Raw genomic sequence first — 25,371 nt, forward strand, 5'->3', positions numbered from 1 at the left:
CTACCCCCTCCCCGCAGTCTCCTCCACCCTCCCCTGTGCCCCCTCTTTCGCCCCACGTGCAGTCTTACTCTTTTCTATCCTTCTGTCTGTCCGCCTCTGCAATGGCAGCCCACCCTGCTCATATGCTGCCCCCTTTCTCTATGACCCTGAAGTCTCTCCATCACCTCTTTTGCCCCCCCCCCTTCCCTCCTTCCTTCATTGCGCCTCTTTCTTAGCGGCCTTAACATGGACAAATTTAATCACCAGAGCGCTTTACACAAGCACCAATTGCGTAACATGAGGACACATTCATTTTTTGTTAGGCATGGGGGAGACTAAATGATTTGCCCAGAATCACAGGATGTTGCACGTCATTGCCGAAACTCAAACCCGGTTCCCCAGATTTGAGGTCGACCGCACTAGCTGTTAAGTCACACCACCCCCCTCTTAATTATAACCAATAAGGTACACATGAATTTAACTTGATCTTTCAAAACCTCTACTGCACCTTGTGTACAAGGTGATTGCTGAGAATCTCTAGCTACTCTATTCAGTCCTCTTGGAGAAAAAAAAGTCTGAAGAACAAGTCTTTCAGGCCTAGTCACAGAGCCTAAAGAAATTCTTTACAAACTACTTCCATACTGGAAGTATCAACTAACGTCTTCCACAGCAAGCATCTCAAAACGACTGTTTCTCACCATCAAAAACTAGATCAGTCTCCACCTTGAAGGAAACTGCATTTGAGTAATGAGTCTGGAGTGCTCCTCTCTGCAATCAAGATGGCGCAGACTGAATCATTAATGGATAGAAGGATAAAAACCATGTTCCTCGCTACTTAAGTCAACCACAAGGAATACCATTTTGTCAACAGTACACCACAGTCTTTGACAAGGGCCGCCTTTGTGTCTTTAAAGTCTGCTGTTAGGGTCTGCAATGTCCGCTCTGCCGCTGTTAAATATTTCACCCATCGAGGAGGCTTTTGACCTTTAAGTGCAAATCGGATAGGATATCGTCCAAGATTTTGGCTCTCTCGGGGGTTGTTTTGTCTTTTTTTCCCCTTCAGCCCCCCACCCCATCCAAAACACACTGGCTAATAACAAATATTTTTGCGATCTCAAATGGCACACGTTGCCACCGTAGTCCCTATCGCTCAATTAACTACTTTGTGTGAAGATGCTGCTCGTGGAAGTGCGGAATACACTCAGTGTTTATAAGTGTTTAGCCATGCAACAGTTGCATAACTAAATACTTATAAGGTCCCAAAAGCGAGACCTATTGGCTATGCCAATGCTTGTTGTTGTTAGTTACCACTCAACTCTGTCATGTTTTTTTGTTGTTTAGTTTTTAAAACTACTCCCTCAACTGACGTGTAGATAAACCATCAAAACCTCATCAGCAGTTGTTTGCTCCCACACAGTGTCTCAAAAACTAAAACTCGCTATCAGGTGCTGACTCAAAATTCTTTTGCATTTCAGACATGCCTTAGGCTTTCTCCTCATTGCGAAAGTGTTGGCAGCAATAGTCCCCAAACAACTGTCCACTCACCTAGAGAGAATCTTTAAAATGAATGATTTGCAGTCTTGCTTCTGACCTGACCATGGCAATGGGTCCATGTGAACCGCTTCTCATGGTCTTGGACAATTTTTCAGTCTTGGTTCTGTTTGAACCATTGATGGCATTGATCATAAAACTCTACTTAAAGACCTTACCTATCTTGCTGCTCCCCATAAATAAATGCTGCCAATTCAAACTCCTCGCAGACTCGTACAAGTCACCCCCCCCACACATCTGCAAGAGCAGAATTGGAGCTGTAGCAGTCTCCTACATTGCACCTAACTTCTTGAATTCTGCTAGAAGCTGAAGACCTGGCTCTTCAACTAATTCTTCTGGGGCGACTTCCTACTCCCTCAGTATGATGCCTACACGCTTGCTCCAGTACCTACATAACCAACCAGGGCTAGAATAAAGCATCCTCACGAAAGCGTGACATTGAGGACCTAGGCCCATCGTGAACAGCAGCTTCTTCAGGAAGTCCCAGCTTACAGAATCGAAGGCCTTCTCAAACTATAACAGAAGAACCCTACAAAGATAGTGTTGGGTGCTTCTCCGAGGCATAAACCCGCATTTGTCGAGATGCATCAGTTGGAAGCGGTAAGAGGATCGCAAGCAACCCGTCCTCCAATATATTCACGAAGATTTTCACCTCTGAGTTAATAAGTGAGATCGGGTGATATGACGCACATAGTCCACAGGTTGTCCAGGCTTAGGAAGAACAACTAAGTTTGCTAAATCAAGTTCAGTGGGAAAATGTGCTTTGTCCACTGCCTCTTGATGGACTCAGAGGAGGTAAGTCGTTAGGTGGGCCTGAAAACATTTATAATTTTCCATGGGAAATACAGTTGGGCCCGGGGTTCATGTCCTGGAGGCCAGCGCAATCTCTTCCGGCTCCAAGGGGCGATCTGGGTCAGCTCTGATACTCACCAGGACCCTGGGCATCAGAATGTGTAACACCAGAAGGCGCATAGTTTCCCTCTGGGAGCATTCCCTACCGGCTTATAGGGCCTTGTAGAACGTTGCAAATGTCATTTCTATCTCCTCTGCTGTTTTGGCCAATCAATCAATTAATCAATCATGGGTTCTTAAGCGTGCTACTCACCCGTGACGGTCTCAAGGTGCTGAGGGGGGACGCAGATCTGTTAGCCGAAAAGCCAGGTCTTAAGAGCCTTCCTGAAGGTGTTCAGGGTGGGGGCGAGTCTGATGTCTGCCGGGAGCTCGTTCCAGGTTTTGGCCGCAATGTGAGAGAAGGATCTTCCACCTGCTCTGGCTCTGCGAATGCACAGGGTTTCGGCCAATGTGAGGATGGAAGATCGTAGGTTTCGTTTGAGTACGTGGAAGTTGATTATGCCGTTGAGGTAATTGGGACCGGTGTTGTTTAGGCATTTGTAGGCGTGGGTGAGGATTTTGAAGGTGACTCTTTTCTCCACAGGGAGCCAGTGGAGCCTTCGTAGGTGTTGGCTGATGTGTTCGTGCCGGGGATGCCGAGGATGAGTCGAACTGCGGTATTCTGTATCATCTGGATTTTTCGGCGTAGGGACTTGTTAATGCCGGCATATAGTGCATTACCATAGTCCAGTCTGCTGGTGATGAGTGTGTGGGTGACTGTCTTCCTTGAGTCCGAGGGGATCCATTTGAAGGTCTTGCGGAGGGTGTTGAAGCAGCAGGAAGTGACGGCGTTGATCTGACGGTTAATGGTGAAGGATTAGTCGAGTACAACGCCGCCGTTTTTGGCGTGGTTTGAGGGGGTCGGTGGACTTCCAAGGGCGGTCATCCACCAGGTGGTGTCCCATGCTGAAGGGGTGGTTCCGAGGAGGAGGAATTCTGTCTTCTCGGCGTTGAGCTTTAGGCAGCTGTTGGTCATTCAGACTACGACCTCCTGCATTCCTTTCTGGAAGTTGAGTCTGGCGGTGGCGGGGTTGTTGGTGAGAGAAGGATGAGCTGGGTGTCGTAAGCGTACGAGACGATGTTGAGGCCGTGTTGTCGGACGGTGGCTGTGAGGGGTGCCATGTAGATGTTGAAGAGGGTCGGGCTCAGTGATGATACCTGTGGGACTCCGCAGGTGATTTCCGTGGGGTCGGAGAGGAAGGGCGACAGTCTGATTCTTTTGGCTTCATCCGGTGAGGAATGATCGGATCCAGTCTAGGATGCCGGCGTTGTGTAGTCTGGCGATGAGTGTGCAGTGGGAGACGGTGTCGAGGGCTGCTGGTAGGTTGAGTAGGATGAGGGCTGCGGAGTAGCCTTGGTCCAGGAGGGTGCGGATGTCATCTGTGGCGGCGAGTAGGGCGGTCTCAGTGCTGTGGTTGCTTCGGAATCTGGATTGGGACGGATCGAGGATGGCATTGTTTACGATGAATCGTGTCAGTTTCCTGTTGACTGTTTTCTCTGTAACTTTGGCCACGAAGGTGAGGAACGAGATGGGCCGGTAGTTTGTGGTGTGTTGTAGTTCGGGTGCGATGGCGGTGGCGGCTCTCTGGTAGATGTGAGGGGGGCAGGGGTCGGTGGGGGCCCCTGAGTGGATGCCTTTCATGGTTGAGGTGGTGTCTTCAGCTGTGATCGGCGTCCAGGTGGAGATGGTGGGCTGGCTGGTGCGTCTGTGGGGTGGGCCGGCTGTGGCGTCAGGTGGAAGGTCGACAAAGTTGTCGTAGAGGTTTTTGATCTTGAGGTGAAAGTAAGTTCCAAGCTTGTAGCAGAGGTCTTGGGACGGGGTGATGTCTGTGGCTTCGCTGCGAGTGTTGGTAAATTTCTGGATGACAGTGAAGAGTTCCTTTGAGTTGGTTGAGTTGGAGAGGATTTTGTTGTGGATGAAGGTCCACTTGGTGGTTCTGATTTTGGTTGTGGTAGTCCGTCATGGCATCATTGTAGGTGGTGTGGTTTTCGGGGGTCTTGGTGTTTCTCCAGTTCTTCTCCAGGTGCCTGCAGGTGCGTCTGGCTTCTTGGAGATCGGTGGTGGACCAGGTGGCTTTCCTGGGGCGCTGTTTGCTTGCATAGCGGGCAAGCTCGTCCGCGCAGTTGGAGATTGTGAGAAGTTGGCCTGGCATATGCTGGTCACTAGTTCTAGTGGCCACCTTGTACCAGTCCAATTCGAATCTTAAGGTGATAGGTTAAAGATAACCTTTAAAGAAAGCTATCCTAGTGGTAGCTGTGGAGAGCAGCCTTCAGGCTAAGTCTTGAAGGAGTGTTAAGCTTATTGTTTTACCATAGATAACCTCTTGAATAACCAAATGAAAGAGTAGTCCACACAGGTATATATATAAAATATATGTATTTATTCTAGGAATAACCCCACTAGTCTCTTTATGAGCCTAGAGGTGAAGATACAATTCAAACAAGCATTGATAGTTACAATAAATAGCGTTGGAATCACAAGGCCCCAGGGGGGGACCAAACCATATATCAAAAAAGTGGTATAAGAACCACGACAATTCTACAGACAATGCCTAGGGCATTTAGGGTCGCTGGCCCCTTGTGAAACCACCCAAGGTAGTGAGGAAGGGGACCCACGGGAGACGCGTGCAGTGACTAAAGTTACTGTTGGGATCTCTATTCTAGCCTATGGAGAATGTCGCGGTTTGATTTTACAAGTTTAAAAACACTTCTAGCAGGAGTTCAAGTTCAATACTTTAGAGTTAAGCTTTTGAAGGGCCCACACCCACGAGAGTACCGAGGTACCACTGTTACCTGCCCCAGGGAAGCCGGGTGCATAGGTCGTTTTCGATGTCGGGTCGCGGGCTGATTTTCAATGGCAAAATGTGAAGAACTGCTGCTAGCCACAAGCGTCGTCGTGAAGAATGAAAATGTAGATCTTGTAGAGAGGAACCTGAAAGCAGAGGGGACAGAGTCTGGGTCACGGCACAGTGACCAGGGGGCTCAAGAGAAGGAGCCCTTCAATGTCGGGTGCTTCCAGGTCGAAGAGGTGCAGCTTGGATCGTCAGCCACGGGGTCCAGGAGGCTTCAAGGAAGGCCAGCTTCTGGAGGGCGACTGTCCCACGAAGGATGAGGGTTGCTGCGGTGTTAGTGTCCGGATTGGATCCACTAAGCCTTGGCAACCACAACCCACGCAAGAAACACAAACCAGCTACTGGTGCCGACCCACGAGGTCTGAGCAAGGTCTCCAGCGAGGAGACTGAAGAGCAGGCCTGGAGCAACCAGGAGAACTCTTGGAATCGAAGATTGTCCTCCGCTAGGGCCCACAAGTCGAGAGACAAGGGACCGCGGAAGGCAGCAATTTCGCGTGCGTAAAGGTGCGCCCACGGGTCGCCGGAGCGGGCTAGGGCGTCAATCTTTGGCACAGATGCTGCAGAGAGGTTGGCTCAATTTTGGGCCAAAGCACAACTTCCCTGCTCATCGGGGTCAGGTGCTATGCAAGAGGTGGCCGGTGTCCTGGGGTATTGGGGATCTCGGCACCCACGGGGTCCATGGTGCAGAGCTTTGCTGTGCACACTCATTGGCCTCTGGGATGCTTGGAAACCCACCTCAAGGTAGGAAAGAGTCGTTGATGTCCGAAGGAGCAGCGAGGTTCCAACCAGGGCAGTGTTTCAGGTGCCTGCCAAGTAGGGGGGTAACTCCTTTACCCCAAGGGAGATTTCTGCAGGTAGCTGTGCGGCAGCAAGTCGAAGGTCAAGACTGTGAAGTTCAAGAATAATCTGAGGCTCTGGGGAGCCAGTATTCACCTTTATCCAAAGATTAGGGGAGTGTCCAGATCAGGGTCCACCAATGAGAGGTCAGGCGGGAAAGGGTGGCTACACCCTCTCCCCTTTGTGTGTTTCCCGCCAGGGCAGGGGACAGGATGCCCCTAAACCAGTTCCAGGCGGTGTATGCAGAATGTAGGCACTGGAGAAGCCTACGTGCAATTCTGAAAGATATCCTATGGTGCACCCACCCAGTTCCAATCCACATAGTCTGTCTGGGGAGGTGGGAACACCTCCCTGCAACAGGATCCCTATTGTCCAGCTGCCGTGGATGGAGTTCTGCCCAGCAACAGGCAGCCAGAGTCGTGTGGGTGGCAGGTAGCATCCATTTTGTACTTCGCGTGCACTTTTAAATTGGTGTCTAAATTCTGCCGCTTTTCCCATATCGCCCCTCTAGCAAGGGGGAATCATGCCCTCAGTCCCATGGCTGGATTGGGGGTATGATTCCTACATGTTTGACACCAAACGCGATATGGTTCTGTGTAGCCATTCTCAAGTTATAATGCGGTTAAGAGTATATGGTATGGCTACACTACAAACAACCCAGTAATGATTTTATGAAGGTTGCAGAGGGGCCCTACTCAGGTAGGGGTCCCCCCTCACACATATCTCAGCACCCTGCCTTGTAGGATTAGCAAGGCCTGCTCTAGGGGTGACCTATGAGGATATATGTGTTGTATTAAGTGGGATACAGGGTACCTATATCCCTGTAAGGGGTGCAAGCACCACCTTACCCAGACTACAGTAGTGGTCTGGTGGTGTCATTTGGTATGGCTGTCCCAGGGGTGGAACAATAAGTGTTGCAGCCCCTGGTAGGCCTCTGAGGGACCCATGCCCTGGGTACCTAGGGTACCATCCACAAGGGGCTGGTAGGGTGTCCTCAGTATCCAATTGGAAGGTACCTAGGGTACTCACATCAGTTTAGAGAAGAAGCAGATAGGCTGGGGTCCTGGATAGCAGGGCCACAGCCTGGCAAGTGTCATAAAACATCAGCAAAAAGTTGGGGGAACTATGCAGTCGATGCCACTCTCCTACAGAGATCCAGTGTGGAGTTCTCTGTTTCGGGTGAGGGCAGAGTTGAGTTGGTCGTCGGTGACCTTGCTCCATTTCCTTCGTGGTGCGCGTGGTGCTGGTTTGGGTGCCCTGGGTTTGTCGACGGTGAAGTGTACTCAGTAGTGGTCGGTCCATGGGGTTGCATTGTGTGGCTGAAGTGAACGCTGTTACCTGCTTCGAAGATGGGGTCGAGGGTGTGTCCTGCCCTGTGGGTTGGTGTAGAGACGAGTTGTTTGAGTCCGATGTTGGCGAGGTTATCACGAAGGGTGGTGGAATTGGGGTCGCTGGTGTTGTCGAGGTGGAAGTTCAGATGAGTATGTAGTTCATTGTGGCGATGGCGTGGGGTGTGATGAAGTCGGTGATGGTGGAGGTGAAGGGAGCCCGGGTGCAAGGGGGTCTGTAGACGAGGGTTCCACGGAGCGTGGAGTTGGGGTTGGTCTGGATTTAGAAATGTGCAGGTGTTCAGTGGGGGGGAAGGTTTCACTGCAAGTGGTGAGGCGGAGGGTGTTTTTGTGGTTGGGGCGGTCCTTCCTCTGGATCTTGTATCCGTCAGGGATGGTGGTGTTGATGTTGGGGGTGGAGGAGGCGTTGGTCCAGGTCTCCGTGAAGAAGGCGATGTCGGACAAGAGAGAGTCGAGCAGATTCCAGATCTCCACGGCGTGGTTGTGCACAGAGCGCACGTTGAGGAGGATGCATCTCAGAGTGTCGCCGGTGTTGGAGGCTGAGGTGGTGGCGAAGGTCTGGCGGCAGGAGAACTGGCCGTGGGTTGTGTTTGGCATGGCCTGTTGGCAGTCATTGTTTCTTCAGGGGTTGAGTGCATGGAGAGCGGTGGAGTTGTAGCGATTGAGGCTCATGGATCCAGAGTTCCTGGCACTGGCTGAGGTCGAATCATGGATGCGCGCAGCCGCCATCAAGTAGTGAAGTGTGGACGGAAGGAGGGGCCGCAGGGGCAGCAGCGGCGGGAAGAGGGAAGCGGGAAGAAGCTGGTTCAGAAACCCAAAATGGAAAAAAGACAAATACAATGGAAAACAAATACAATTACCACAGTAATTACCAGCACTGCAGCAATTAGGCACAGGTAGCAGGAAACAGGCAGAGGCAGCGATAGGCACAACGGGCCACAGAGCAACCTCGAACTCCTCCCGGACGGAAGCTGGGGCTCTGTGGCTGTGTAGGTGGCGTGGAGCTGCTGGGGAGAGAGCAGGCCAGTGACTGAGGGTCAGTGGTCTTTCTCCCACTACCCTCACCCTGCACATGATAGACGGAACCACACTGGAAGCCATTTCTCTTGTTGCCAAGGGGTACAAGAAATTGCCCAAATTATCCCCCTACTCCCACTCGTAGACCTCACATATGGAGGCCATCCCACACTGATGGGCCTCCTCAAGCGCCAATTGTTGGAGTGGCTTCCGCTGCAAAGCTTAGCGGTGTAAGTCCGCATCTGCCATACGTGCATAGCCTCTACGTTCCAAGCTGAGGCTGTTGGGTTCCAACTCTGTGATCTGTTGCCGCCGGGCCCACTCCAGCCCTTTCAAACGTGGGTCTCTCAAAACGGCCTTACTGGCCATTCAAAGCACGCCGAGCTAATTTACAATGTCTCGATTAATGTTGAAGTACCCACCACCTGAGCCAAGAAGTCCCAAAAGTCCTGTTGAAAAACCAGGCATTAAGCCTCCACATCGGGCAAAGCCTGATCTGTTGCTTTCCAAATGAAAGAGTTACTGGAGCTTGGTTGGGAATCCTTCAGCAGAATATGCGAGCCAGAGGTACCGGGTAAGCTGGATGCTGGGAGGAGGAGGAGGCGGTCGGGACAAGGATTTATGAGCGTCAGAGTGGTGGGTGTAAGCCATCACCCTCAGGTTCCATATCCTTCAGGCATCACATATACCCAAGCCCTCCAACCAATTATTTAGTACCTTGCTCTCTCTACCCTCATTTGTGCCCAGTCCCAATAAGTCCTTCCCAGAGCTCATAATGTCATTGAAATCCGCCCTAATTATGGTTAATTCCTGGGGGAGTCAAAGAATCTGTGCTCGCAGTTCCTCCAAAGTTTTATGCATTAGGGTGGTTGAAACATAAACACTGATAAAATGATAGAGGCGTCTCTGTAATGTGTCGGCCACTACCACATACTGTCCCAAGGGGTCTAGGTCAACCTTTGAGACCACCAGTGGGAAAGTATTTGTCAAGGCGCACTTCCACTGTACCTCTGGACCCCATGGTGGCAAAGCATGGAAGACCCTGTTGAAGCCATAACAGGCTGTAAAGGGGTAAGTATTTCCAAATAGGTTAGTTTCCTACAAGAGTAGGACCGCGAGGTCATGCCCTTAAACGAAATGGAGACCTGCACCTCATTTGATGTGGTTGTTAAGGTCATTGACATTCCACGTCATCAGTGTGTAGGGGTCCATAGTAGATGGTGGAAGCTATCATAGCTAAAATATCCCCCTTGGGGCTTATGTGCCATTTGGGATAGCCCTTTCCGGTCAAGGACACTGTCAACATGCAGTGTGCGCGTGGTACCTCCCCTCATCATCAATAACCAATCTACCCAAATCAAATGCAACAACAAAACAAGAAAACCCACTATTTCCCCCACCCAACACTTCCCTGAAGCATCTGTCGCCTCCCACCCCCAACAAGAACATAAGGCAATAGTTCAACAATTCTCTCCTAGAGGTGCTACACCATCCCACCATATTAAAAGGAGACATTAGTGCTGACAGAATTTGAGAAGGAAGAAAAGAAAAGTTGGGACGGTCCTAGGCCTTGTGTATTGAGTCTGCTGACAGATCTCAAGCTGACACTTAAGAGGGCTGTCTTTGTGACGACACCAAGTTCTGGGAACCAGTGGGACCCTGCCCTGAGTCCTGGTCTCCCAGCTCAGAGTCAGAATCCACGCCTGCCTCCCGGCGGCCACCTCATCTTGATCACCTGCTGGCCCGGTGCCTATCCCTCTTGCCTCTGGAAGGCCACTGTTCCGGCGCCCATTCCCAAGTGGCCTCCGGTGAGTCAAAGAAAATTACAAGTCTCCTGTCTGACAGGTTTATATAAAAGTGGGACTCCGATACCCCATTTATTGTACCAGTTCCAAGTCCTGTGTGGCAAAGGAAAGGAGTGCTCCATCAAAGGTCTAGGAGGATTGCTATGCAACCATGGCTTGTGTTTACCTGGAAGCCAGCCTCCCAGAAGTGAGGGGACATCTGATCAGGTCTAAATTTCATGCTGTGAGGAGCTGTATACCTATCCTGAATTGCATAGAATCCTGCATGTCTGCTGAGACTGAGAGAAAGTTTATGGTAACGCCATCCATTTACTTGATTTCCTAGGTGCACACTGCTAGTCCTGAGCAAGACCCCACCCTAAGGTTGGACCCACCTAGTTTACCTCAGAGGGGTCGAAACGTCGACTTACATCTAACACACAAGCTAGGACGACTTTGCACGAATGTGATAGTGTCCATCTGTAGCTATGTGTTACCTTTGGAACAAATGACATTGCACCAAGGCCGGAACAGTATTGATACATGATATTGATGTATATATGTCACACCACCCTGTCCTTGTCCACAACCCCCACTCATCAACCACTTCCACTCTAACCTGAGCACCTTTCACTTTTTTTGTAAATATTTTCAATTTTGAATCGTAAGAGCAACTGTGTTGCTTTACTGTTGAATCTAATCTAATGTGAATAAACCGCATACAATTGCAACATTGTTTTCTACAAATCTTAATGGCGAATGCTAGTAAAATTGTTTGTTTTATGTTAATTGTGCTACTAGACCGCCTTTTGTACTGTAACGAGACTGAGAGAAAGATCCTTCGAACCCTACAGGAAGAGAGACTGTCCAGGAAGGAGAAGTTTGTTATTTTGATAGTTCTAAAAGGACAAGGAATACCCCTGTCATTCATCTACTAAACATGAGACTTTGCACAACTAATTTTCAGTGGGATAAAACAAAATAACGGGCCCTCCCTGCAGAACGTGAAAAGGAAGCCCTGAATCTGCTGTGTCTTACAGATATTCCTTGGCCATGGGCTGAATGGGGGGGCCCTTGAAAGTTTAGGGGGCACTGAATGGTTGGGGGTCCGCTGTGCCGCAGGGGTCTGTGTTAGGCCTTTGCTCAATGTATTTCCCTTTTTGATGCTGAATGTTCCCTTATCTGCGTTTTCTAGGGCCTCTCCGAGTTGGTGATGACTAGTATCTTTTGTTCCACTGCATGTTGCACCTCATGCATTTTCCCACATAATTTCAGCTGCTGCGTGCTTGATCGTGTCCTGTATAGTTATTCCTTTGGCTTGTGGGTGCTGGTAAACAATCTCTAGTAATCTATAAAAATGGGTAATAGATGTGAGGGGGCCTTTGTGTGTAGAGACATCAAGCAGAATCCGTTCCGGATCTGATAATCTGCGCAAACACTATCCCGGAATAAACCGCTCTGCTTGCATGCATATGGTCCTGGTACAGTTAGGCTATCAGTGGCACTATTCTCATTATGACTTGCCCTGCTAACTCTCATGTTTGAAGTATGCATAGGCTCCAGGTGTAGTTAGGTTATCAGTAGCACTGTTTTCATTACGACTTTTAGGTTATCAGTGGCACTGTTCTCATTACCACGTGCCCTGCTAACTCTCATGTTTGAAGTATGCTTAGGCTCCTGCAAAAGTTAGCTTATCAGTTGCACTGTCCTTCAGACAATCTGGAATAGAGCCTTGGAGCTGTGAGGCATTGACTATCTTGGCCCATAGAGGGAGTAAGGAAAGTTTAATCTCATTGAAGAAATTTGGTGGCAAAGAGTCACTGAAGAGGTTGGATGGTCTTAATGCTGTGATAGTTTTTAGAATGGTGTTATCATCCAAGATTTCGAATAAGCTCCAAGATGTTTTGCTCTTGGAGGTATGCACTGGTGCAAGTGTAGGTGCCAATGACTGGGGAGGGTCGGGGCTTATAGGGAGTAAGATCGACAGGAGCTCCAGTGCAGTCTGTGGATCATATTCCATCTTTGTTGTCTTATCACTGAAGTAAGTGGAGAAATCTTTGCAATTCAGCTGTGGACGAGATCTCAGTGGGGAGAGATTGAGTTTGCTATTTGATTGAAGCTTAACAATTTCAAACAATCTTTTTGATCGATTTATTTTGCTTGCTAAAGTTGGTTAACAAAATAGTTAGCTTTACAGATTTGTATGCTTCTGTTATAAATGTTCCTTATAGATCTCAGATGTTTGGGATGATCAAGGGATGGTGAGGATCTCCACAATCTTTCCACTTGTCTCAGGTTTCTTCTTTCTGCGTTTAGACTACCGTTGTACCAGGGTTTGGAGACTTTGGGAGGTATTCTTTTTAACTGTAAAGGCACGACCATGTCCAGAATGCTTGTCATGTATCAGTTGTAGTGATCAGTGAGGTCGCGGAAAGCAGACGTCCTCAGGGGGTGGTAAGATGTTATTACAGAGGGTTGTCAGATCATCCAGGTTAATGTTTCACAATTTTCTTTGCCAAAGTTGGTTTTTTTTGGGTTGCGTTTTATCAGTAATTACAGATTCTGTGATGCAGAAGATGATACACTGGTGGTCTGTCCAGTCGCAAGGGACAGTAGAACCAAGTTGTATGGAGTTGGGTTTTCCAATGATTAGATCTAAGGTTGCACCCTCGACGTGTATAGGGCTATCACATATTTGGGTTAGATTGAAGTCCATGAGGAAAGATTTGAGGCTATTTACAGAAGGGTCATTCATGTCATTCCAGTGGAGGTTGAAATCTCCGGGGAAGATCTGGGTGCCCTGATGATCTGCATTTGTTGAGATACTTTTTATAATCTATTTGACGAAGGAAAGGTTGTCTTGTGGGGGATGGTAGAGCAGGTGGAATTTACATACTTGGCTGTTGTCACATGCAACCTCCATGCATAGTTATTCGCATGATGGGAGAGCAGCGGAATTAAGTTGACTACAAGATTGTTAAGGTATATGCTGGAGATACCTCCTCCTTGCCCACTAGATTTGTCAAACCTAATGAGGTCATAGCTAGGGGGACTAATAAGTCAATGATAGGAGCAGATTAGTCATTTAGCCAGGTTTCAGTCAACATTAAGAGATCCGGATTGTGATCGAGGATGAGAGTGGCGATATCTACTGCATGTCTAACTGCAGATCTACAATTGAGAAGCATGCATTTAAGCTTCGAGTTGGTGTTGGCTGGAGTCGCATGTGAGGTGGTGACTCGTGTGAGGTTATTCTTGTTCAAGGCTCTGGGATTAGCCCTGGGTTCTCTTTGCCGGTCAGCTTGGATTGTCTCAATTTGACGCTTATTATGTGTATTGTCCGCGTACATTGGGTCATAGGAGCATAGGAGAGAGTGAATATCCATATCAGCCATTGGGTCATTTAGTCTAATAAGTCAAGTGGGAAGATTGGGGAGGGAGGAGCTTTTCCATCTAGAGAGGGGGGAGGTCAGGTTTGGTGAGAGCAAAGGGAGTGTGTGACGTGATAGAGGCCTGGAGTAGTAGTTAGTGGAATGGGAATGATTGTGAATGTTTGTTATCAAAGAGTTGCTTAGTCTCCCCTTATTAGCCAGTTCAGTAGAGAGGAGTAAAATGCTTTGAATATCTGCCTTGAGTTGTTGAATGACTAAGGTGATCTCATCCAATCTGGGTCCAAATGCGGAGTAGGTGCTTATAGGTGATGTTTGAAGTATGAATAGGTTCCTGGTAAAGTTAGTTTATCAGTGGTCCTATTCCAATTGAGACTTGCCCTGTTAAGTCTCACGTTTGAAGTATGCATAGGCTCCTGGTATAGTTAGGTTTTCAGTGGCTCTATTCTTATTACGACTTGGCCTAGTAACTCTCATAGTTGGGTTTAACTTGTAGCTTTAGAAACTAACTTCAGGCTTTCATTTTTAGCTGTTTACCATTGGCAGTCCACTGATCCTGAAAAACGGTGGATGAGTGTCATGGTGACCATGTACTTAATGTTGGTAATCTCCTGTTTACGTTTTTCAAAGAACGTGGTATCTGTCACTTGGAATGAGGACCACAAATCGCATTTATAAATAGCTTGAATCAGTTTCTGTTTTCTGTATTTTCAGTGCTGCCCTGGAAACTGCCCAACGTGTGATCAGATGTGCGGACGAACATTAGGCTGCAGGAACCACAAATGCCCGTCTGTTTGCCACAGAGGTAAAAAGGCCCAGTGATTCAAAACGTGAAAGTGCATTTTAGCGTAAATAACCCGGTTATATTTCGCAAGCTAGAGAAAGTAGGCCCATAGTGAATAAATAGCGTGGATGCTAATATTCATATAGAAATAGTTCTTTGTCAATACAGAGTGAAAATGATGACTTCATTATAACTTTGTGGTTTTCCAAAACAATACACATGTATGCAGTTCAGTGGTTATGTAAATGGTCTCCTGCTGTTTGTTGAAAATATCCCTTCTGTGGGACCCAAGAACCTGACTGGCGTGCTACAGTGTCCCCACAGGGCATATTGTCAATAGGCTGCAGAAGAACAACGGTCATTCGCATAAATATCAACTTGGGCCTGAAAGAAGATCCAGCTGTTGCCTTGAAAAAGCCTCAACATTATATGGATTAGAAGAAACAAGTGTCAGCATAGTTTTGCAAATGTGGAAGCATATTATTATGTATCATGAAATGGATTGATGAACCTCAGCAGCCATTTTGTTTTGTGAAAGCAGCCAAGCTGTAATCAAATCACCTTCTCTGTTGGCTAAGGACTGTCTATTTGGGTTTGGATGTCAGCTGTATGATATTTATGTCGTACTTGCCCACTGACTCTAATTTACAACGTATACATTTGGGTGCTAAGTCAGCTCCCTGCAAACAGGCTCCTGCGCAACCACATCCAGTTCTTCCGTTTTCATACATAAGGACAAACAGTTGGTGGCTCTAGCGCTCTACACATCAGTAATATCCCCAATAACGAATAATATGATTGTATCGCTAAGTTTGCATAGTCAAACGTCTGGTTGTACACACCGGCTCCCATTTAAAGTTTATAGAGTAGCGGCAATTCCATGTTTCCTCTAATGGCATTACTGCAACTAGTACTTGTAAAAATACCACACATGTACGAACAAATGGGGAATAACTTGTAGAAACAGTGTTTACCCACAGTTATTGGTGCATATTTAGCAGTAGTTTTCCCATGCAGAGAAGTGGCATTGTCACATTTTTGGAGCTAGCAATAGCACCTTTTTGCCAATACGAAATCCTATTAAATGCACTGGGAACTTATTTCTGCATATTCTTTACATCATCCACCCTACTGTAAATGAGGGGTCAGTTGGTTTCTTGCTGTTGCAATACTTTTTATTGGTCGTGGGCTTGAAATGGAGTTTTCTTGGGAAGTAGTTATGACACCTTCTGAGCTGCGAGTATGCATCACAGCATCGCAAGATCGACACCTCACCCGCACAAAGGTGGTGAGTAATTGGCATGTCCACTTGTAAGCGGCAGCGGAGGTCCAGCTCAGTTTACATGGCGTCACCTAGGCAGTTAAATAAACGCCTCGGGCATCCAGTAAAAATAACCCTGGCCGTCCACAATTATAGGAACAGATTTTAAAGTACTTTGCTTCACTTAATGTTTTTTTTCTGCGACAGACCAGTTAAGCACATTGCTTTTTCCATCTGGTTGTGGAATGTACACACCGTATAGAGTTTCTGTTTCCTTCCAGGCTAATTTAGGTGCGCTCTCTAGCTTGTTTGCCTTTCCATGGAAACGAGCGAAACATACGACGAGTTGCATTTTAACACCCGTGTAATTAAACAAGTAGTAACAGATTATCACATTCTCAATTGGCATTGGGTTTTAAAGGGAGAAGCACCCAAATCGGACTTTTCCAAACCGTTCCACCCATACATCATCTATTGGAATATTGTTTCTGCTGCCGAGGTCTGCCTGCAGCCGGCAGCTTCTTGTATAGATCCAGTTAGAATGGAACTTCAACCTTCCACCTATTGAAGACGATACCAAAAGGGGCAAGTACCTGGGTTATGGCCTTTTATGAACCCTCCCGTTAAATACATACAGTGCCTACCTTCTGTTGATTGTTGCAAAGGATGTTTGACCCTTGCAATGGCATCTACCCCTTCCACGAGGATGCAGGCACCCCCATTCATGCAGTGATTCCTCCTAGATGCTACTCCGCACAGTAGAAGAGATTGTGACAGTTCCATATTCCTTGTAGAGCAGTGGTTCTTAACCTTTTGACTTCCGGGGACCCCCACTTAATCATTACTGGAATCTGGCGACCCCCGACTGAATCATTATTGGAATTCAGCGACACCCAACCGAGCCATTATTGGAATCCGGAGCCCTCGGCCTGAACAATTAAGATAATTTGAATAGTAAAACAATACTCAATTCAGTGAAATGGAAAAACACTTTATTTGGTCACCTTAGCATGGCCACAAAAGTAAAATACTATTATACACAGCAAAGCATGATGAAATACACTAAAACAGCGCACTTTCATATTAAAATCCTTAAGATGAAGTAAGATTAAAATAGTGATGAAACGCAGATCAAAAAATATTTTTAAAAACTGTTTCAAGGGCCTGGCTACAATCTTCTGTACCTCCTGAAGCAAACCACAAAGAGGTGACCATAAGTCACATGCCTCATTTTGCAGTAGAATCGTAGCTATTCCTTAAAAACCTATTTCACCTTTAAGCTAAAATTTCAATTAATACAAAGCTTCACGACAATATTGCACAAATGCCTATTTAATAGAAAAGCTGAAGATGGAAGTGCGACTGGAGCCGAAGCATAAAGAGCTACCCAAGCAATTTCCTAGCCTTAAACACCAGCTTCAGGCAAGTGACTGTGATAAACACAGCGATTGTAGAAAGTGCAGTGCTTCTGTCCAATGATGCAGAGAATACTTAATCAGTTAAGGCTTTAAAACAGAAAAAAAATCACATGTAAAGTGCTCTGTACTGATCTCTGATCACCTGGGCAAGGTGGGAGAACTTGTGACCAGTCGTTGCACCGGGGAAAGGTGACTAGACTATGAAATAGGCGGAGTCGAAACCTGAGTACTACAAAGTGCTGGTAGTGCTATACATCATGCAGCAGGAATTGTATGTTCCTTGGTGGCATGAGCTGCATATATGAAGCAACCGTGGAGAGTTCGGATAACAATTCCCACCTCCCATCCTCCCAGTAGGCAGAGCACATTGCCCTGAGTATTTTTTGGTCCTCCTTAGACAGAGTTCAAGAAGGATCTTCGAATAAATCTCGCCTATACAAGGCCGTAGCTATATCACTAATGCCCCTCAACATCGAATGTACACCCTATACCTTCCCGTTCACAACTACCAACAAAACTGCCCACGGAGACAATGAGAATATTAGGATCTGCTCATCAGCCACTTATGGCTAAAGCTGACTCCGAATCATTTAAAATTCCCACTCATCACCCAAAGCGTCGAAGGTGCGCACTTCTTTTGGCAGGACCATATCAGACCCCGTCCTTATTCTTGCACTCTGCTCAGGGCTCCATCTCACTTTTGCTAAACCCGCGCAGCGGATTTTAGCGCTGCTGCGGGACAATCTACATCCCTATTGCTGACATTACCGAGCCGAGCACACGGGCCACGCCCCTTTGAGAGGCCACGCCCCCCGCCGCCACTACTTGAGGACGCGGACTACGAGCGTCCCTCAGATAGCTTAACCCTCCTGAGGCGGAAGCCGGGAGAAGGACTGCACGAACGTTTTTAAAAAAACTTTGTAAACTTTGAGTGTCACAACATCTTTTGTATTTTAAAAGCTACCTGTCCTTATTCTTGCACTCTGCTCAGGGCTCCATCTCACTTTTGCTAAACCCGCGCAGCGGATTTTAGCGCTGCTGCGGGACAATCTACAACCCTATTGCCGACATTACCGAGCCGAGCACACAGGCCACGCCCCCCGCCGCCACTACTTGAGGACGCTGACTACGAGCGTCACTCAGATAGCTTAACCCTCCTGAGGCGGAAGCCGGGAGAAGGACTGCACAAACGTTTTTTAAAAAAAACTTTGTAATCTTTGAGTGTCACAACATCTTTTGTATTTTAAAATAAAACCTACCTGTCCTTATTCTTGCACTCTGCTCAGGGCTCCATCTCACTTTTGCTAAACCCGTGCAGTGGATTTTAGCGCTGCTGCGGGACAATCTACAACCCTATTGCCGACATTACCGAGCTGAGCACACAGGCCACGCCCCTTTGAGAGGCTACGCCCCCCGCTGCCACCGTGCCTCCCGTATAAAAAATGTGCATCTTCCGGTCGCGCAGCGGGCGTGCCGTTTGCGCGCCGAAGGCGCACCTAAGGCAAGCCCGTCTGCGCCCATCCGCGGCCGACCGGGGCAAGGGGCTACCCCCCCTGCCCGATCATCACGCCAGGTTACCACCTACAGCTCCCACTTTCTCCACCAACTAAAGCAGGAAGCAGGGCCTCCCTGCCTACACGCATGGGACCTATCCATAAAACACCCCGCCTGCAACCAATGCGGATTTCATTTCTTACTCTACCCTAAAACTGAACCCATACAATACTCCATGCTCCTGCTCAATTGCAGGTCACTCCCCAAGCACTCCATGGAAATCTCTCTACTGATGGAGGAAACAAACCCAGATATCCTCTTTATCACAGAGACGTGGTTGCAAGAACACTCGGATCCTGATTTGGTACAAACTCTTCCATCTGGATACCAAATACTCCGCCTTGACCGCAAAACGGGAATCGGCGGTGGGCTAGCGGTGATCTATAGAACAGGATTCGAAGTCACTAGCATCCCCATTCATCTCCCAGATAGTGAATGTCTTCCCTCCACTATAAAATTCAGCCCCACACATACCTTTTCTGGTATGCTAATATACCGCCCGCCAGGAACGCAAGGACAGTTTCTCTATAACCTCGCCCCAACAGTTGCAAACCTTGCACTCAGCTCCGCCAATTTTACAATCCTGGGCGATTTCAACATCCATCTGGATTCCCCGAACGACCCAAACGCTAGAGAACTATTCTCCAGGCTAGGCGCCCTTGAATTACAGCAACTTGTCCTTGGGCCCACTCACTTAAAGGGTCACCTTCTGGACCCCATATTCAGCAACTGTCCTAACCTCTACGCTGGAAACCCTTCCCCCCCTCCCCTGGACTGATCACTTGCTCATTCCTTTCACTTGGACCCCCCCCAACCACCCCACTTATAAACCCCCGACTGTTCAACAGTCACGTAGCTGGTCCAAAATTCCCCAGCCAGAATGGCGGGACAAGCTACAGCTCACTAAACCCGTCAATACCCCTAATCCCATCCAGGGCAATGAGCACTACAACAAATGGATTACCAGCTCCTTAGATCTGGTACTTCCACTAAAACGTACTCACCCTAAGCTAGGTAACCCGACAGCCCCATGGTATACGATTGATCTCCGGGAGGCCAAACGCGCCTGCAAACGAATCGAGAGGAAATGGCGTCTCGACTATCTACCAGCAGACAAAATAGCCTATAGAACAGCGATCAAAAGCTATAAATCTAACATCAAACTAGCTCAGGCCAAATACTACGAAGAAAAGATCGACAAGGCAGCTTCAAAACCCAAGGAGATCTACCGGATAGCTAAATCCCTCTTGCAACTTCCCGAGGCCCCAAAAGACCACAACAATACCCAGGCCCACTGTGAGGAGCTAGCGGAGTTCTTCTACCATAAAATAGAAGTCATTAACTCTTCTTTTCCTCACACCGCCACTTCACCAAATGGTATCGCCGACATAGGCCGTACGATAGTTCCACCTAACTCTTTCAATAGTATCCCGCCGCTAGATCTTACCAATCTAGAAATTATCATGCGACAGGTTAAATCCGGATCACCCACTGATCCGGCTCCCCCGCGGGCTCTCACCCCGATCACCGGTCAGATCTCACCCACCATCCAGGATATGCTCAACTCTTCCCTCCAGACCGGCATCGTCCCGCCTCTATGGAAAAAAGCAATGGTCAAGGCATTACTAAAGAAACCCAGCCTCGACCAAAACAACCCCTCCAACTACCGACCTATTTCCCTTTTACCTTGGCTCAGCAAACTTCTTGAGAGACATGTCAACCTTGTCCTGACACTTTTCCTGGAATCAAACAACATACTTGACTCCACCCAGATGGGCTTTAGGCCCCGTCATGGAACCGAGACGGCCTTGATAGCAGTGACGGAGGAGGCAAGAAGGATCCTGGACGGTGGCGGGTCAGCAGCCATCGTCCTACTCGACCTTAGTGCCGCCTTCGACACTGTAAATCATAACACTCTACTCCACCGCCTCGGCAGGATAGGAATCTCAGGAACGGCACTCACCTGGTTGAGATCCTTTCTCACAGATAGATCCTTCCAGGTGTTTGAGAAGGACTCCATCTCCTCCAGTAAACCCCTCAACTGCGGAGTGCCTCAGGGCTCCTCCCTGAGCCCCACTCTTTTTAATGTCTACCTCAGCCCCCTGGCTGATGTCGTCCGCCCCTTTAGAGTGAAAATGGTCACCTATGCGGACGACACACAGCTGGTGGTAGCGCTAGATCCACCTCTTAACTCCTACCACAGCTTACATAAATGCTTGGAGGCAGTTGCCGCCTGGATGTCGGGCTCCTGTTTAAAATTAAACGGGGAGAAAACAGAGGTTATGCTCCTGGGAAATAACATCATCAAATCCATTGATCCCATCTGGCCCCTCTTCTTAGGTAGTCCCCCGCAACCCAAAGAACAAATCAAGAGTCTCGGCATCTGGCTGGACCGTACTCTTACATTTAACTACCAAGCAACCAAGCTTGCTGCCACATGTTTTGGGCTTCTAAGACTACTCCGCAAAATCCTCCCCCTTCTTCCGTTTCACTCAAGACGGATTATGATCCAAGGACTTATCCTATCCCGTCTCGACTGTGGAAACGCCCTATATCTTGGGGCCCCACAGTCTACACTCAACAGACTTCAAATCATTCAAAACTGCGCGGCGAGAACTCTCCTCGATATCCCTCGTCGAGTCTCAGTCAAAGCCCGACTGAAGGATCTCCACTGGCTCCCTGTGAAGGCAAGGATTGAATTCAAGAGCATGTGTATCGCTCACCGTTCTTATTGGGGAACAAGCCCTACCATTAACCGCACCCTGGTAAATGCCTATCTCCCCAACCGCCCCCTTAGATCTGCAACCTCCCATCTTACCATAGTGCCACGAATCAGAAGAGCCAGATGTGGAGGTCGGGCGCTCTCCTACAACCTAGCCAAAATCTGGAACTCTCTCCCCCCCTCAATCAGATCAGAGCCCAATCTACTCATTTTCCGAAAGCTTCTTAAAACTTGGCTTTTTAATAAAACATCTGTTTAATCCTTCTTCCAGAACCACTAAATCTAGTGTATCCTGCTTCCAATATCCTCTGCAGCGCTGGGACGCCTCTGGGTAGCCATCGCGCTCTATAAATTCTCTTTCCATTCCATTCCATACCCGCAGAGAAGCGTGGGAAATACCAGTGAGGAAGAAGAAGCGGCCAAACAACATTTTACATGTACTTCCAATCCTCCTACCAACAGGCTTAAGTTCATTCTGCATTACATCTCTATAGGCAAATATGACTTCCTAAATAGGAGCACAATTCTGAAGTTGCTTAGGACCATGGTGAGCACCAAGCACATCAGCACCATACATTTGGAGTCAGTAAAAGTTAAGGAAAATCCAAACTTGAGAGGGATAGGCCTTACTATCACCACTTGGTCTTCCCCTGAGACAGCCAACCTTGTTTGCTATTGGGAATCGATCTGTTGCAAGTGTTTTCATTACATTATCCCAGCCCATTGTCACCAAGTTCCAGCAACCTCAAAGCACCAGAAGGGGTAGAGGGATTCCGAGGGGAGCCATCTCTTCCAACTTTAGTATGCATCTACCCACACCTCTTACATCTATAAGTGTACGCACAGAGGGCCACCTTTGAGAAGGTATTTCCCAAGCACATCAGGCCGAGAATGATATTACAAGGATGAGAGTCCCACAACTGCCTGTTCGCACATGAAGCCAAGGTGAGAAGTACAAAGTGTTCTCTTCTGTGGGTAACTCACTCACCTCTACTAATGCCAGAGGAAAGCAACATGCACTTTCTGGTCCTTTTCCATCCTTGCACTCAATTACTCAATTTTCTAAGCAGTCGCGGACCCTGAGTAGGCATCTCCGATCCCCAGGTGTCCTTCAGACTAGAGGTTAAGAACCACTGTTGTAATATTTTTTTAGCAACACTGTAGGTGCTGCAGTTACCTTCTGTATCCTTAGAATGGAGGAGAGAGAAACTTTCTTATCCCTCCGAGGAAATCCACTTCACTTAAATCCTTCAAGCTGGGCTAAAGGGTGCTTTGGGTGCCTGCAATCAGAGCCCCTTTATAGTATTTGATCCAAGATCAGAAATGAAAGTTTGAGTTGGAATAAACTCCTTAAAAATTTAGTTAATTCAGTCATTTTCTTTCATGGCAGGTCTCCTGAAAAGTGAAATGTAGTGCCCGAAGAGGCTTAAGGAATGCACCAAGGCTTGCTTTATATTTGTGTCATATGTTATCCTCTAAATATATCTACCAACTCTGCAGAAACTCTTAATATCGAACTGAACTTTGTAGGCTAGAGAGCAGCAAGTGCTACCTGTGTGTGAGACTCCCAAACAAGCACCAAGACTTGTTTGAGAGTTGGATAGCCTACATACGTAGCATGACCCAATAGCTAAACGTGGCCTGCTGCCAGTATGACTCCCACAGAGAGACATGTGTCCACTTTCCTTTATGAGCATCCACTTTTTATAATGGTAAAAACCGGAGGAAGTGACCAACTCCTGCAGCTCTCAGGCCCATATGTGAGTTAGAAATGGTGCTAGATGGCATAACAAGGTTAGAGGTCGAAAGGGAACCCCTCGTAGGGTAGAGAGCTCCTTTGCAGCGAGGATGGAGGGACACGTCCTCCCGTTCGTGTACTCAAAAACAAGTATTTTATCCAGAGCCAACCTGGCACCTTGGAAACAATACAGGTGGGGGACCACTGGTACACCTATTAACAGCACACCCATCATTGTGGGCGGGAAGGAAAAAAGACCCTTCTCTTTATATAAACCTCACCCGCTCTAGAAGTGGCATGCTTCATCATCAGGTTCACCCTAACTCCTAAAAGTCAGGGTGGGATCGACCAAATTCCAGGGAGCACTTATGAAGATTGGGTGTATGGGGGCATAACTTTAAAGATAAAATTCCTCCCCCACTCTGAAAGTATCCTTTATTAGAAGAGTCGGAGGAAATGTTAAAACGTATGTATATAGGGATATGAGGCTGTGATGGCCTTATGATCCTCAGGCACCAACATTTTTTAGCCCTGTTCTATTGGCCTGCAAAAGGTCCAGGGCTTTCATCAGGGTGGGAAGACGTGACTAACGTGTGCTGGTTACATTTAGCCCGCGGTTTGCATGTGAAAATGTAAAAAGAAAATGGGTTACTTGCCGCTGATTTGGGAATTACCCAATTGAAATGGAAAATATGTTCCCACAGGGGCATGAGAGGGAGGCCTTGTAGCCACAGTTTAATCAAAGGACCCATCCCTTCCATGAACCTGTATTCAGCTCAGCTTCCCTGCTTGCGGTGCGGTTACCTACCTTGGGTGCCTTGAATATGAACATCATAGGGGCTTCCAGCAAGTAAGACACCTGCACTGAACTGCAACTATTATCCAATAAACATTCAGTAAGTACTTTGAGTCAGAGGGAATGCACCAGAACCTAACTTAAACCATTGATCCAAAACTTGAATCTCCTTGGAAGAGACTTGTTGAAGCATGAAGTTAGCATATCTAGCTCTGGTGCATTGCCAGCATGCACCACAAAATAGATGCGGAGTTGAATCAAAGATCTGTTCAACATTGAATAATTCCCTGTCCAATCATTGTTAATGCATCTTAAGCAGAATTCTCTCTTGAGACCTATATGCTCAATTCTTTCTCAACTTGTCCTTTGCAATTAGCTCAAATGTGGACTGTTGTGTGGTTGATTCTTCCACTGTGTTACCTACCTTCCATTGCCAGTTGTACTTAAATAGACTGTTCAATAGTTCTTTGTAGACTGAATAAATGTAGTTGCCCAACATTTCTTCTCCGTACATGGCATTAATGTAATTCAGTTGGGTGAACAGATCAAGAAGTGCTCGGTTTATTGAATGGAGAATTATAGGATTAGTGGTATATATTTTAACTCTAAAGTATCTGGGTTTCCCACTACTTGTTTGCAGTCAGCGCTAACAACGTTCCTATGAATTGCAAGCATGCCATTTAACATGTTCATAAGGCCTAATATTGTAGTGCTATTAAACCACGGCGATTCATATCCGTATCAATTTAAAATCTCAACGATGAGGGCTTGTCTCATCAATTATTTTGTTGCATATATTTACTACGGTTCTACTCTTACATGCACTTTGTGTTGACCTATTAAATTTACTCATAGATCAGGTACTGTATACAGATTAAGCTGCCTCCACTTCAGTCCAATAAGAGAAGCAGACATAGATATTGCACATGTATGTCACTTGAATATATCCTGCCAATCACAGCTATGTTACTGTGCCTGAACCAGGATGAATCCAGACATGAGTGCATTTCAGTTTTTGTTCTGTTTTGTTCTGTCTGGCTAGTTTCATCTTTAATTTCCTTAATTTCCCCTTCTTGCTTTGTTTTGTGCTTGTGCACTGTGCTTGACTTGGACTCTTGTTTTCGTTGGATTCAGTCAATTTGGAATATGTTGCTCCATATAGGTTTTCGAAGCCTGTGCATCGATAAAGAAGTAAGCTGTACCCTCCATCTTCACCTTTAGCATTAATGGTAGTAGTATTGAATTCTTGATGTGTCAATCCAACGCTGCCACCTTAAACATGCCGCTCCAATTTGCTTCCGGCATGATGTACTGCCAAGATAAAGTATGGATGCAAATGTATTTTCTTTTTCCCATATTGAATTTCTCCCTTCTCCTTGACGGCATCTAAAATAGTATTCTGATCCTAATAATCAGGTACCCAGTACCCACTTTTCTTTGTGCTCTCTC

At 47.3% G+C, this 25,371-nt stretch overlaps 1 protein-coding gene across 1 annotated transcript in view; it reads left to right on the plus strand.

Annotated features, from left to right (window-relative positions):
• Positions 1 to 25,371, plus strand: part of NFXL1 (nuclear transcription factor, X-box binding like 1) — a 716,350-nt gene that overhangs the window by 280,329 nt on the left and 410,650 nt on the right. Inside the window, exon 12 of the mRNA XM_085642145.1 lies at positions 14,364 to 14,454. Coding sequence (XP_085498271.1) covers positions 14,364 to 14,454 — 91 coding nt within the window. The remainder of the gene's footprint in view (positions 1 to 14,363; positions 14,455 to 25,371) is intronic.

The sequence above is a fragment of the Triturus cristatus genome, chromosome 2_2 (assembly GCF_964204655.1).
Source record: "Triturus cristatus chromosome 2_2, aTriCri1.1, whole genome shotgun sequence".
Taxonomy (NCBI): Eukaryota; Metazoa; Chordata; class Amphibia; order Caudata; family Salamandridae; genus Triturus; species Triturus cristatus.